The following is a 16,202-nucleotide window of genomic DNA, read 5'->3' on the forward strand; positions in this document are numbered from 1 at the left end:
TTCCATGTGTAAGAAAGAAAGGCATTTTGGAAAGACTAAAAATATTTATTAAATTCAGGAGCTACAATAATCTGAAAGTAAAAGTGGATATTGAAGGGCATTTTATAATCCTTTCTGTCCTCTTCCATTTAATTATTTTTATCTCAGTTCTTAGAAAATTTATATTCATCTCTGATTCAGTTCTGCTTTAGTATTTCTAAGTTGATAACAATATATTGAATAGAAAATCAAATCAGCAAAATTCCATTTTGTTTCAATAGTGACTGCCTTCCCCACAGAACTAAAATTAAATAAATGTGCTCAGTATAAAGCAAACTAGGTATAACATATTGCACCGGTAATTTGCAACCCTAGGGTCCTCTATCCATCATTATTCATACATGCAAAAGTAGCTTAATTTGTTTTTTATGGAATGAAAAGTATCTCTTGGGAACTGCTATACACAATACCATACCAAGGTCTTGTACTTTCTTAGTCAAAAATGTTGCATTTTGTAGCTATGAATACATTTTGTCTTGGAATTTGTTTCTTTATAAGACTACATAATAATAGTCATGATTTAAATGAAATTTTATCCATTAGAGTTAATTGGTGTGATCATAGCAATTTGGTCTGTTTTCTGCACTATTGTATCCCTAGTACCTGGAACATTCCCTGGCATATACTAGGTGCTCAATAATATTTTCTTTCTTTTTTTTCAAAGATTTATTTTTATTTATTTATACAAGCACTGGGTACAGTCAGAAGTGCGGGAGGGTGGGAGGATTCACCAGAGCCAGAGCGGGGAGCAGAGCAGGCACAAGGACCGAAGTACACTGCTGAGGGGAGCAGCAGGTGGCAGGAGAGGTCTGCGCGCCATTTGGGACCCTTCTCCGGTGTCCGGGGAGCATACGGGGATTGAACCCATGCTGCAGAGACTGCGGGCAGCTTCACAACCCAGCGCTCAACCGCTGCACCACCGGGGAGGCCCTCAATAATATTTTCTGCTATGAATGAAAGAACGTGTACAAAAGCACAGGGCAAAATGCTCTCTTTCAGATACATAAGATCTTTAAAAATTATTTTGTAGATAATTTCAAGCATCCTCTTTCTGGCCATACTTCTTGCCCAAATCTACAAACACTCATCTTCATTTTTTTTTCTCCTTATCAAAATGATTGCAAGCTTACACTGATCTACTTGACATTTTCCAGTTGAACATGCAACACCCAGCTGTATGTGCTTTTTCTGTTGTTACCATCTGTATGACTTCAGTCACCTTATCTCCTTAGGGGAGGTCTATTCTGATTGCCTCAGCATCCTGCTTAGCACTTTCCAAACCCTCTGAATCAACTTTTTTTGATATTTATTTATTTATACAAGCCCTGGGGTACAGGCCAGAGGTGCGGGAGGGTGAGAGGATTCACCAGAGACAGAGCAGGGAGCAGAACAGGCAGAAGGACCGAAATATACAGCTGAGGGGAGCAGCAGGTGAGACAGGAGTGGTCTGCTGCGCCATGTGGATAGCTCCCTGGACGGCTGGGAATCAAACCAGTGCTGCAGAGGCTGCAGACAGCTTCACAGCGCTGTGCTCAATCCGCTGCGCCACCACGGAAGCCCCTTACTATCCACTTTTTAAACAAGAGGAAATGTATGAAAAATATTTGTAAATGATTTTTTTAATGGAAACCCCCAGACATGAGAGAAGAGAGACAGAGACAAAGAGAAGAAAAGAGATTTCATCCATAATCTTATCCCAACATCTATAATCCTAATAGTTCCAAAGACCTCTTTGCACAAAGTAGAAAAGGAAACTTCTCTCTGAAGAGACTCCCAGCCCTGTGCCAAGGCTCACTGTAGTAGTCAAGCCCTAGTTGAATTATAGCCTTCGTTCCCTTGGCCACACCACCCTACAACTCCACGTGGAGACCCTGGTATGTATTCTTCTCGTCTTTTTCCTAGATAAACTTTTTAATGCTTTCATCAGCCCAAAGGCCACCAGAAGGTTATTCCAAGTTTCCCTGCCAGCACCAAATATTTTCCTTAAGCAAATTACTTCCCATTTTTTCCCACTTGTTCCATTTTTTTATGAAAAATCCTTAGTTGGCACACCAAAACTAGAAATGGTAAGTTCTTGCTCAGAGAGTTAGAGATCTGCAGAAATTAGCACATGGTTCTAACATAAAGTAAATCAGGCATAGTCCTAAAGAACTCAAATATGGAACCTGAAGGAAATCAGCAGTTTTGCTCCTTTAGAAACTCAGTGTCAGATGTCTGTCGAAAGCTGTGTTCGTGAAGCACTTTGAGAAGAGTTCTGAAGTAATAATAATTAATGCAAACATGACTTCTTCTCTTGATTTTATTTTTTAATAAAAATGTACCCAGTGATGATCACATACTGGCATACCCTGGTGGGAAAAATATAACAAAATTGCCTTAATGAAGATTGGGGTCTCAGAACAAGACAGACCATGAATTAGTAAATAGACAAATAAATGCACACTTACAAATTGTGTGATCAGTGCTAAAAAGGAAAATAGGTTGCTGAGTATGAGAAAAATAGGGGAAATTTCTCTGCATAGCATATATAGCCTTAGAATGAAAGTTTGCCATCACACCCTACAAATTATGAATTCCTGCTACATGAGAGCAAACCTCTATGAATGAGAAAGGTAAGATTTGGGGAAGAATGTTTAATATCCCTAATCAGGGAAGGCGTCAGATTCTCAAGAGAAACATTAGTATTTACATACATATACAAATATAAACATATAAATATATAATATATAATATATATAGTTTATAATGTATAAATATAAAATATATAACTATAAATATATATGTTATAAATTATGTTTACATATATTGTATGATATATATTAAATTTATGTATTATATATAATATATGTTAGATATATATATATACTCATATATACATTAGGGCAGCTAGGAATGGGCCTCAGCGGCCATATTAATTGAGACCTGAGGTGTGTGGCTAGAAGCCAGCTAGGCAGAGAGTAGAAATGTAAAACTCCAAGCAGATGGAAGAGCATATATGCAAGATCTAAGTTAGGTTAAGTGTAGTGAGTTCAAGGAATGTAGCTTTTTCTAAAGTTCTTATGAAAAATGCCAGATTCTCAGATCCACCCTTGGAACTACTGAATGAAAAATACTGGTGTGGACCGCAGCAATGTCTGTGCCATCTAGCCCTCCCATGAGGCACGCTGCTGTTTTAGAACCACTGCCTGCCTTAGATTCATATTTTGAGCCATGTAGGGAAGGGTGAGAACAGACACTCTCTAGGAGAGCAAATGTGGGCCCAGGCCATGAACATTTTAGACTGGCACAAATACTGGCAAATTCAAAAACCTCTTAAATGTAAAACTTAATTTTTCTAAAATAACTCCTGAATTTGAATATCAATGCTCTTGTGGTTGATGTTTTAATGGTTTATGATTATAATTTAAATAAGTAAATAGATTTCATTAACTGCCATTTTGCTCTGTTTTGTCACTTATAATTAAAATTTCTCAGAAAGAAAATATTGGCATTTCTTCTGTTTCCTTAGCAGCCTAAAAATGTGGCCTGCTTAAATGATTTATTTATACTCATTAGAGACCTTTTTATTTTAATCGTGCAGATTTTGCATTTAGCCTCTGTAAAAACACTCATGAACTACCTTTTTGTTTTAATTGTGTTGTTAGAAAGCTATGGAAAGCTTGAAATATTTGTTTTTTTTGTTTGTTTGGTTGGTTGGTTGGTTTGCTTTGCTTTGCTTTTTTCCATAAAGCCAGCAGAGTAGGATTGTAAAAATAAGTTTCCAAGGAAATTAAAGTAAAGAAGATGGGTACAGCTTGTTCTTTAAGTAAAAGCCTTTCCTCCTTGATCAGTTCTGTCCTATCCCTCATTTCCAATTTATATCTGTGAAGGCAAAATGAACGTGCCTAAGAAAGAACGAAGACAGATACCACTCAGGTGATAAAGCTAATTTAGCTTGTATTTTCAGAACCTTGGGGTTATAAGCTATGCAGTAAAGCCATATCCTGAAAAATGGAGTATTATAATGAATGCAAAGGAGAAAGTTTCCCCCCCAAAAAAAGTATGCTTTTGTGTTTGGATATGTTCTCTTTCAATAATATAGAGAGAAACTAGAGGTCTTTCTTTCTTTAAAACTGTGAGGATTCTTAATGGAACAAACACAGGGGTTAATTACTAATCTTTTAGTGTCACAAATTTAGAAGTGTGGTGACTTAGAGGGGGAAGCATAGTTACAACATAATTACCAATAATTGCTTGGGAAATGAATGCACCAGATTTCTTTATGCCTACAAACTTCATGTTGTTTTCCTCAAAATCTGTTCTTTAAAAAAAAATTTAACCTACCCCAAGTCATCCTGATTATGCTACATCTAGGTCATTAGTTCTGAGTGTGTTTCATTATTTATGTCCTTATTCAGTTTGCTCATCAAAAGTGATCATGCCCAAATAGGAAAATGTACAACATTGTTCTGAAAAGGGGACCTAAGGAAGACAATGAAAAGAAACAGCATAATATTTTGCCTTCAGGCGACCACAATAAAAACGGATGCTGAATTGGAACGCAGTCGCATCTCTATTAAAAAGAGACATAATTTCATTGGCATAATTTATGGTCACGATTGTCTCTACCAAAGGAAAAAGTGATTCTAAAGACAGATGTACTGTACACATTGTGTCTGCAAACTACCCCTTTGTCTCCGCGCCACACAACGCATCATAATTTGGTAGAAATGAGGGATTTGATCTGATAGAAAGGGTGTCCTGTCTTGGTTTCATTGGAGCTCAGTGGGTGGGCCCCGTAATGTTAGTAATGAGAATTCATGTGCAAAGTCTCTTGAGGGGAAAAAAAAAAGAGGGGGGTAGCTGACATGTAAAACCCAAGCTAAAGGAGATTAGGGAACTGGATGAAGTTAGTTGTATAGTGGATGCTGTTGGTGCCCCAGCCAGACAGCATCATCGGACTGGTGCACTCATCCCCAGCTACCTTGATGGTTGCTGGGAAAGAATCATAGTTGTGCCCTTTTCCAGAGACACTCTCTCAGCCAAAGAAAGCCACCCACCTTGCCTAGGAAGTTTACACCACCATTTCCTCCCTTAAGACCACCCGTGACTTATAGTGACTGACACTGAAGCAGAACAGGACAATCCCTTGGTCCCAAGGTGGGGTTAACTCTGATACAATTCGTGCTCCAGTGCTCCCCTTGGAACCAGACAGATGTGGGTCTCCACACCAGACCACATCCTTCCTTGGCTCTCTTGCTTTCTCCTGCCGCTCTCACTATATACTTTTCTCTTAAGAACACTCAGACTCCACTCCTCAGCAATCTGGCCTAAGGCAGTAGATAGCTGAGAAAAAAGATGAAAATCTTTGTTGCCCCCATATCAGGCAGGGAACCAAGCAGAGTAAAGAGTCAAGAATTATAGGTAACAAGGGGTGTCTCCAAGCCCTCTGGGCTGTCCTAAGAGGTTTGCCTGCCTCTCATCTTGTGTTTCTTTGTTATTGATCCCACTGCACTTAAGTAGCTCATTCCGCCCCCTCCAGACCTCCTACCCTGAATATTTTAGAGGCTCCAAGAACCTCTGATCTGGGTAATGCAGAGTGTGGTCCTTGACAGTCATGACCCCATCAGCAGGCAGTAGCTACCAAGAGAATGGTGTAACCATCCAGAAACATCGAAGCCACAGAACACAGCTGGGCTGCCTGCCTCCAATTCCTAGGGATCTGGGTGCTTGCCTTGCCTGAACCACACATATAAGCTTTAATATCAGTACTAAAGACCTGACTTTAAAGGATAGAATTTCTACTTCTTCCCTCTTCACTTCTCACTACTAACCCAGCATAAAGAATTCTGGGATTTTCCCTAACACTGCTCTTCTTAGGCTGTTTTTTAGAGGGCTGGGTTCACAGATGTTTGTTTCATGAGGTCTCATACAGAGAAATGCAGCTAGTCACTACTTTGTTTATTAAGCAACATTTGTACTGTCAATTTCTCTGCACAGTCTATATAGCCCTGGAGTGACATTTCATCATCAGACCTGATGGGCTGTGAATTCCTGGTACATGAGAGAGGACTTCTGTGAATTATTAGGTTAGGATTTCAGGAAGAACATTTAATGTCCCTAATCAGGAAAGATTTCAGATTCTCGGTAGCACCATTAATATTTGCATATATACGTTCATGTATATATTTATATAATTATATGTGATATATGCACATATGTGTATATACATATGTTGCAGGACAAGGGGAGGTTCCAGGTTCCTTGGGGATTACCCTGTTACAGATCTGCATATGGATCTCACATGAAACATCTTCCAAATGAGCTTAGAAATGGCAGAACTAATTTGAGTCTTCCCTTCTTGCTTGCTTGTAGTTATTCCTAGTGACCTTTTTCTTGGATTGTCCTGGAGCTCTACCACTGACTACTCTCTCCACCTACACGCCTTGTAAGGCTTCACTTTTCTCCTAATCCAGTTTCGATTCCATGGTCTGGTTTGCAATCACATTCTGGCTAAAATATAAACTCCTGTCCCTAAGTGCTTGTGTCACAAACCACTCACTGAATCCTACTTCTGGATCTACTGTTTTCTCCATGCTTGCATGGAGAAAGAGAAAAATGAGCAGACTGGTTCTGCTTAAAAAAAAAAAAAAAAAGAGCTTGGTCCTCTGCTTCAAATGGGCCCTCAACACTGTCTGGAAAGCTCATTAATTTTCTTTTTTTTTTAAAAAAAAAAGATTTATTTTTATTTATACAACAGCTGGGGTACAGGCCAGAGTCGCCAGAGGGTGAGAAGATCCACCAGAGACAGAGTGGGGAGCAGAACAGGCAGACGAACGAAGGCACTGCTGAGGGGAGCAGTGGGTGAGACAAGAGTGGTCTGTCTCACCATGTGGGATTCTCCCCGGCTGGCCGGGAATCGAACCAGCACTATGGAGGCTGTGGTCAGCTTCACAGTGTGGCGCTCAACATGCTGCGCCACCGGGGAGGCCCAAGCTCATTAATTTTCTTGAGTGAACTTCTCTCACAATCTCTATCAAAACTACTTGAAATATTCCCACTCACCCTTAACTCATATTTGCATTCAGTATTTATTCATTGCACATCCATTCTATGCCAGGTCTGTTGCTTTTTGTTCAAAGAGGAACTGGAGGCCGCCAAACTAGAGGCTCCTGTCTAAGCCTCCAAACTGACCTCCTGTGCCTTGCAGAAGGAAGAGTCTCTTCACCTTCAAATCAATATTGCGCCCTCAAAAAGAATGTTCTTTGTTAATAGACAATTCCTTAATGTTTTTCTTGCGAAGTCGTTGATGACTAAAGTTCTAAATATATATTTGAGCAAATCTTTTCTTTTTTTTTAATAGAGGCATGCTTTATTTATTTATTTGTTTGTTTGTTTGTTTTGTTTATACATGCACTGGGTACAGTCAGAAGCGCGGGAGGGTGAGAGAATTCACCAGAGCCAGAGCAGGGAGCAGAGCAGGCAGAAGGACCGAAGTACACTGCTGAGGGGAGCAGCAGGCTGCAGGAGAGGTCTGCGCGCCATGTGGGACTCTCCTCCGGTGGCCGGGGAGCAGCCGGGGATCGAACCGGCGCCGCAGAGGCTGCGGGCAGCTTCGCAACCCAGCGTATATTTGAGCAAATCTTTAACTACATAAAGATAAGCAAAGATCTGACAGGCAATTTAATTTCATAAAAAGAAGAAAAACTTGACATATCAGGCTTATATATCATTCTAAATCAGTACTTTTATATCTATAATCAGACAACATTTAATGAAGTGAAAATTCCGCCTGCATGAAACTAGTCATAATAAAATTAGACTTGGTTTGCTCTTTCATGGAGAACATATTCCAGATGTTTAAGTGATTCAAAGAAAACCCACAGTATAATGGCCCCCATCAGTATTTTCTTGCTTAGTGCTTCCAAACTAGAATAAAATCTAATAAAATTCTGGTAGTGTTTAAATAGCACATCGTATTGTTCAGAGTTAACTGTGCTTTTTGACATTTTATGATTCGAGTTTAATACTTTAAACATAAATTTCTATGTGCAATATTAAAAGCACTAATATTTGAAAAACAGTCAAATCCAGTGTTACATCGATTTAAATGACTTGGTACCTGTATTCATTCTAAACATAGGCTGTCCCGGGAGTCATTGCTTAGGAGGCATCTTGTTATGTGAATTTCTAGGCCTCAGTAGCCTATAGCAGTGAGCCATCCTTGCGTGCTGTGGAGCGGCCACAAGCACTGAGGTCCAATACCAAAGCGAAGACTGTCATGAACAGACTCCTGTCTCCTTTATAGCGTCCTCTTTTCTGCCATCAGTTACCTCCTTTTCTCCATCTTCATGTGCTTAGTGCTCTCATGATGATTTCCAGCTTCCTAAATTTCTTCACTCTACACAGGCTCAAGATATCTCCCCAAAGTGAACCTTCACAGCAAATTATCTGTTTTACCAACTGACCTCCCCCCGCCCCAATCAAAGCTTTCATTATCGAATCTAAATAGAAATGCAGACATCGACCTCCCTGGTGGCACAAGGGGTTAAGTCTCAGCACTAGGAAGCTATCAGCAGCCACTGTGGCACGAGTTCAATCCCCAGCCAGGGAGCTAACCATATGGCACAGCAGACCTCTCCTGTGTCACCCACTGCTCCCTTCAGCAGTGTATTTCAGTCAGAGTGCTCCCCACTCTGTCTCTGGTGATTCCACTCACCTCTACCCCACCCCCGCAACTCTGGCCAACACCCCAGCTCTTGTATGCATAAATGAATAAAATAAATCTTTAAAATTAAAAAGAAATGTAGGCATTCAGATTAAATTGGACATAAGGCTTCCCCCCCCCCTTAATTAATAATACTAGTAGCAACTGTAGCAGTGGCAGTAAAATAATAGTGGAAAAAATTTATAATACATGTTTTTTGTTCCAATTCAATTAGGACCTAGAGTTCAGCAGTTCATTGAAAAAGTCAGAGAACCATAAAAAATGTTTTAGACATTTTCTTTTATCTTCAAATAGTCACTAATATTTTAATGTTTTATGACATTTCTTTGAGTATAGATTCACTGATTGGAGTTCTCTATAAATCACATTGATGATACAAATGTCTTAATTCCAGTTCTAGTTTCTATAATGCAAAGAGTCCATCAGGAAACATGAGAAGTATTCTCAGTACAAAGTTCTTCTAAATTTTTCTGGTTGATTTCATAATCTTTTACAGTTGCTTTGTCTAGACCCAATTCAATAATACGTATTTTCTTTTACTTTGCTGAGCAACTTTCCAGTATATTTAACCTGATTTTCATGAAATAAATTACTTTCTTTTTAGACATACTACTTTGGTTTAGGAAATCTTAAATTATGTAATTGCAGTACTAACTGTCAAAAATAGGTTTGAGGACATAAACACACTGACAACTAAGGAGAATTGAAGGGCCATGCATACTGACAGATAACCCCAAATATTTTATATAGAGGCTGTTAGAAGCCCTCGTTAGTGTGTTTTACAGAGGAATGGAGTCTCTGGCTAATCTCGTGACTCTTAAGTACAGATCAGTTAAGAGAACTTCTAGAACTGCTAAATATGAGTGAAAAAAGAAGCTTGAGATCCTATTACAATGCAGGGAGGGAAAGAGGAGGCGGAATGAATAAATACTGTGATCAATTGTTAGTACCAGAACTTATTTTTAAATTCTCTTAGTCCTCCCAACAAAACACTGATGCAGGATTAACATCTGTGTCCAACACTTGGGAGGAGGAAATGAAAATCAAGATATTCTAGTAGACTTTTTAATGTGTACATTATGGAGTCCAAAGGCAGCTGAAATCTAATCCGACTTCACTGAGATGGATACTCAACTTCATGGCTGAAAGTCACACTGATAAAATCAGACAATTAATTTGCAGGGTTAATGAGCAATGTTGTCAGATTCTACCTGGCTAAGTTGCCATGTTTGCAATGGTTTCTGTTCACAGTTCCCACTCACATGATATTTGCGGTTACTAGGAACATGTGTTATAATCCAGGGGAAAATGGTTTCATTTTTATAATCGTTGTCCTTGTCCAGGTTTCCCCATTGACATTTAAGAAATCTGTTATCTGACCTTTCTATTAGGCAAAACAAAGTGACTATGGATCATTTCCTTTAAGAGATATGAATTCATGTATATGGATTTTAACCCTCTCTCTCCATGGACACTTATTCTGATTCTTTTAACCCATCTGTTTATTTATAAGGAAAGGAATAAACTAGTTATTATCCATCACTATAAAACCAACCTTTGTTTTAGGCTGATTCCTACAACATTCCACTGACATGATGTTGAATTAAGATAACTTACATCAGATATGATTTTTTTTGCGTGTGTGTGGTTGGTTAAAGTGTCTCTTTTGTTTTTCTTTGTTTTTAATTTTTATTGCTATATAATTCACATATCATAAAACTCACCCTTTTAAAGTACACAAATTTCTGGACCTACTAAACATAGAGCTTCCATATGATCCAGCAATTCCACTCCTAGGTATTTACCCAAAGGACACAGAAACATCAATTCCAAAGAACACCTGCACCCCTATGTTTATAGCAGCACTGTTTACAATAGCTAAGCTTTGGAAACAACCCAAATGCCCAAAAATAGATGACTGGATCAAGAAGATGTGGTCTATATATACCATGGAATATTACTCAGCATTCAAAAAAGATAAACACATGCAATTTGCAGCAACATGGATGGCGCTGGAAGGGATCATGCTCAGCGAAATAAGCCAAAAAGAAAAAGAAAAATACCGGATGGTCTCACTCATAGCAGGAATCTAGAAAACTTAAATAAGGGACCAGGAAATTGAATAACTATAAGAAAGTGAAAATCAAAATCAACAAAAAACTATGAACCAGAGACACTTTTAGGGGGTGGGGGCGGGAGGGGAGGATTGGGGTCAGAATGGGGGGGCTGCAATTGTACGGGGAATATAACAATAAAATTTATTATTAAAAAAATAAAAAATTAAAAAAAAAAGAGCTGAAAATCAGAAAAAAAAAAATAAAGTACACAATTCAGTGTCATTTCATATGTTCTTCAGATTATGCCACCAGCTCTGCAGTCTATTTCCACAACATTGTATCACTCCCCAAAGAAACCCATGAGTCTTTAATAGAATATTTTGAATGACCACTTTAAAATACTGTAAGTTCATCAGAGTGATTATCACACTGTCTTGTACTATCTAAGAACTGCAGTAGAGCCTCAAACTCCACATCATACCACATTTTAGTCGTGAGATATTCAGGTTGATTTGAGAGGGTAATGCCATTCTTATTTAGAGTGTACATATTCGGCTCCTTCTATTTGGAGTGGGGATGATCAGGAGGGTTACAGGTGAGGTCAGTGTAAACAATGGTTTTATCAACCTGGTGAACCATAGTAATGACACCTTCCCAGATCAAGCAAGTCAAAACAGCACATAGAGCCAAGTAAGTGATGCTGTCCTTGTACACAGACATTACATTACACAAACTGTTCTAAGTGAGGAAATTTGTCCCTTAGAAATTGCTCATTGGAACATTTGGACATCATGCATCATGTTAAAGATCCATAAATGTCATCTCAATAGGGTAGGTATGATGCATGGTAATATCCTCCCCATATCTGCATAGGGTTCTTCTGTTCAACAGATTGCCATGATGCATTGCCTCAGAGAATCCTGCTCTATTGCTTTAGAGACAGCCGAGAAGCCCCAGGGGTGCTTTCTTTAAGTCATCACTACAAGGGCTAAAATACCAGAAGCCTAGGAAGTCATTCTTAGGACTTGACAAAATACCTTCATCTCTAAATGAATCTATTTAGGATGTAGTTGGTGCAAAATAGGAATGTCGTATTTTATGATTGAGTATATCTTTTTATTATTAAAGGGGAGTAGGATGCCTTTCTGGTTGTGACAGGAACAAAATTTAGACTGTAGCAGCATTATCTTTTTCTTGTTACTTTGCCAATCCAGAATTGCTTTGGAGAGGTAGATAATAGAGGAATTACAAATAGGCTTTCTGGAGGTAAGCAACTTGGATATGTAGTCAAGCTTTCTCAATTTTTACCCAAAGGACTTTGGGCAGGGTTTAATATCTGCCACTTTGCTTCCTCCTGTGCAAAATGAGAGTTCTCCAACTACTAGCATCCCAGGGCTACTGTGTAGGAATAAAATCAGGTTATGTGTGGACAAAGCTCATCACAGAATCAGGCACCTAAGAAGTGCTCAATAAACATGAGTTATTATTATTCACCCATTAATAAATATTTATTGTTGTAATACCATGGTAATAGAGCCAATGTCATTGATAGCGCCAGTCAAACAGAATGAGATAGCTTGTCGTTCCCATGTGTCTGTGTTTCTTTGCCTTAAGTGTTCTCATCTTCCATTTTGTCCTTGACTATTTCAAACAGGCACTTCGAGGAGAAATTGCACCTCTTAAAGAGAATGTAAACCACATGAATGACCTTGCTCGCCAGCTCACCACATTGGGCATTCAGCTGTCACCATATAACCTCAATACTCTGGAAGACCTGAACACCAGATGGAAGCTTCTGCAGGTAAGCACATTATGGACAATTGTAGCTCCTTATTACAATAAGAGCATATACAGGTAAGGCTTGTTTGTAAGGAACAATAAGAGGAATTTCTTCCTCTGATGTTCACAATAATATTTTATGAGTGTAGGATATTTTATATTATTTATATCCCTTTATAAATATTTTCAAACTATTAGTTTTTGTAAATGGCATAAAGTTGGACTTACGATGTATTGCAATAAACATGCAAGATAATGCTGAATCAGGATGAAAGAACTACATTACTGGCACACAGTTACTTTGTTTTATTGTTGCTTGGACTATTAAAACACCTTTCCCTTTAGATTCACAATTTAAACAAAAGTCAATGGTAAAACACTTTCTTAAATCCTTAAAAAAGAACACCCTATCACAAACACATACAGAAGCCTTTCATAAGTTTGCATAGGAAACATAGGACATACATATGCTCGGTCACAGTTACCATCTGTGGGACCTTGGGCAAGTTATTTAAACTTTCTATGCCTCCATCTTTCATCTAAAGAAAATTGGTATATGAAACATCTCTAAAATATTGTTTTATCGTTAGGGTGAGTAAATCAAAATGCATGGAAAGGGCCTGAAACAGTACTAACCACATAGTAAATGCTCTCTAAATTCTAGCTTTTGGCACTGTTGTACATATGAGAATAATTATTATTCTAGCATCCAGGCTATGGTATCAGACTTAGTGAGTAACCTTGAAGTCATTTAACTTTTCTGATTATTAGTTTCTTCATCTCCAACATGCTTGCTGTGTATTAAATAAAGTAGCTCTTGTAGGGTTATTAGAAAAGTACCTCATTTGTAATAAGAACTCGGAAAATGTTTGTGGTGGTTGAGGACATACGTGTACGTGTTTCCTATGCGAAGGACAATCCTTTATACCCTAACGCTGGTTTAACCACAAATTTGCAGTATTTTTTTCTGTCCTTTTTCAAATTTTATAGGATGTAGAGAGTGTGCGCCTGGGAACCAAGAGGAAATAGGGTTTAAAAATATTTGCTTTCAATGTTTTAATAAGAAAAAAATTGATAAACCAGATTACTTTTCCTATAGGCAGTCCATTTAGGGGTTGATTGAAAGTTCTGCTAAAGAATTGCTAGATCTTTAATAAAAACAAGTTCCAAATTCAAGACCTCTTGAGAGCTCATATAATTTAATTCTTGTTGTGATGGATAGTCTTGAAATATTTGTATGATAGATTAGAAGATTAGAAGCGCATTGACTAAAGCAAAGCAGTATAGTTAAGTGATTATATGCCTTTCTGTGTCTATTTGCTCAATAGTGGTTAAGTACTATTAAAATCTTACCAGTTTCATCCTTAGAATTTCATTTTAAGCATAAATAAGGAAAGTAATAAATATCCAAGGAAAAGTAGTGGCTGTATTTGTTCCATCCAAGCACTCTTGAACGAAATCTTAAAATTTCTTTTATAGAGCTGAATGCTCTACTTGCTTTCAGAAATATGGTACAATGGGCCTCCCTGGTGGCACAGCGGGTTGAGCTCAGCGCTATGAAGCTGTCCACAGCCTCTGCAGCGCTGGTTCAATTCCCGGCTGGCCAGGGAGATTCCCAGTTGTCGATGCCCAAATGGCGATTTTCTCCTGTCTTTCGCCCGCTGCTCCCCTCAGAAGTGTATTTCAGTCCTTCTGCCTGTTCTGCTCCCTGCTCTGTCTCTGGTGAATTCTCTCATCCCCCCACGCCTCTGTCCTGTACCCCAGGGGCATAAAAATAAATCTTTAAAAAAAAAAGAAATATGGTACAACACTGGTAACTGTGGCATGCATCACTCATTTGCATGTGTTACAAATGAGTTACAAATGATGTCAAAGGATTATGACTGATAGGAAAAGTTTAAATAAAAAATCAATGCTAAGTGAGCCATTCTAGTTGCACTACTTGTATAGATAGAAATATAAGACCGTGTTAAAAGCTTAATTGTTACCTATTCTTTAAAATAAATAAGGACTTGGTTAAAAGTACAGGGAAGCACACATAAGGAGTTGATATAATAAAAAGAAGACTGGAGTGAATATTAGCTATAGCTATAACTTTAAATTCAAGTTCAGCTATTATTTGACCATGTTATCTTAGGAAAGCCATTTCATCTTTCTCAGCTTCACTTCCCTCATAAGTAAAATAAGACATTCCATTTTGTCTAAGGTCATATCCAGTTCAATCCTGTGATTCTGTGTCTGGCTATCTAGGGGAGATAAACATATAACAAAATTTAGTTTAGAATCACTGGAGTTGCCTCTTCCATTCATCACACAGATGTGACTGTTTGCAAATGTGTTTCCCTTTCTGAAACTCTAGCGTATAAACCCCTCACCCCCACACCCACACAGCTTTCTCATTTTTATCAGTTCAGTTTGTGCTGTACTCTTGTATTGTGGAAAATTTCACGTGTTGCTATTTTTGAACATGATCTTGAGGATATGCTTAAAAGGTGTGTTTAGCAGAAAGGTGAGATAGCCAAGGTTTTGGTTTGCACATAACTGAGTCACATTGATTCCATTCTTTTGTTTGACCACAACTCTAACCACCCTGTTTTCTTATAAATGTGAGTTCTTGTTCAAAAAGTGAATAAAGCAAGAAATGAGGTTCATATCAAACGACTTTATCCCAGTTACTAGAAGAGCAATTCACATGGCCTGTCAATACATTTTACATTTTTTTTAAAATGACTCTACCTTGCTGGGTTTTTTTTTAAAGATTTATTTATTTATACAAGCACTGGGTACAATCAGAAGCACGGGAGGGTGAGAGAATTCACCAGAGCCAGAGCGGAGAGCAGAACAGGCAGACTGACAGTACACTGCTGAGGGGAGCAGTGGGCGGCAGGAGAGGTCTGCGCGCCATGTGGGACCCTCACCCGGTAGCCGGGGATCGAAGTGGCGCTGCAGAGGCTGCAGGCAGCTTCGCAACCCAGCGCTCAATCCCTGCGCCACCGGGAAGGCCCACATTTTACATTTAGAAGAATACATACATTGCCCAACCTCTGTGGAGGGCAACTTGAGCCCACCATCCTTATGATATCATATTTCTATAAAAATAAAGAATTCAGTCATTTAAAATTCTATGTTTCTAAAATTATGCTAAAGACAAATACAACTTCATCTTTGTTTTACATCTGCTAAAACAAAGAAAAATCGAGATAGAGCATTGCAGTAGTGAGAAGGCAGCTATAAACCTAAGGGGAAAAGTCTTAAATTTGGGCCAAAGAGTCTAAGAGAAGAGACAGAGTTTGTACCACCAGGCTAGGTCTACTTGAGATCAGAACAGTCTGGGTTTAATTTCATGATCCGTTAGTTCTGATTTTAAAATAAAGCCATGCTGGTTTTGTTGCTGTGTGTGGTATCAGTCAAAATGATAGAAAACAAAATCATATCCATAGGAACATCAACAGCACAGTAAGACCCAGGCATGATTTATTTGTACATAGACGTACAGTGCATAGAGAGTTCTGAGTTAATTTTGAATCCACAGATTAGAATTATGAGACAATGGATTCCTTGTTTGAAACTCTCCATGGGAATAAAATCCTATTTTCTCTCTCAGAGTGGGCACCTTCATA

General features: G+C 38.5%; 1 protein-coding gene across 1 annotated transcript in view; it reads left to right on the top strand.

Moving 5' to 3' along the window:
• The window catches only part of DMD (dystrophin), a 1,988,221-nt gene that overhangs the window by 1,674,926 nt on the left and 297,093 nt on the right, over positions 1-16,202 (top strand). The window contains 1 exon segment of the mRNA XM_054695791.1: positions 12,458-12,604. Coding sequence (XP_054551766.1) covers positions 12,458-12,604 — 147 coding nt within the window.

This window comes from Talpa occidentalis, unplaced genomic scaffold (genome assembly GCF_014898055.3).
Source record: "Talpa occidentalis isolate TD23 unplaced genomic scaffold, MPIMG_talOcc4v2.1 talOcc4.15, whole genome shotgun sequence".
NCBI lineage: Eukaryota > Metazoa > Chordata > Mammalia > Eulipotyphla > Talpidae > Talpa > Talpa occidentalis.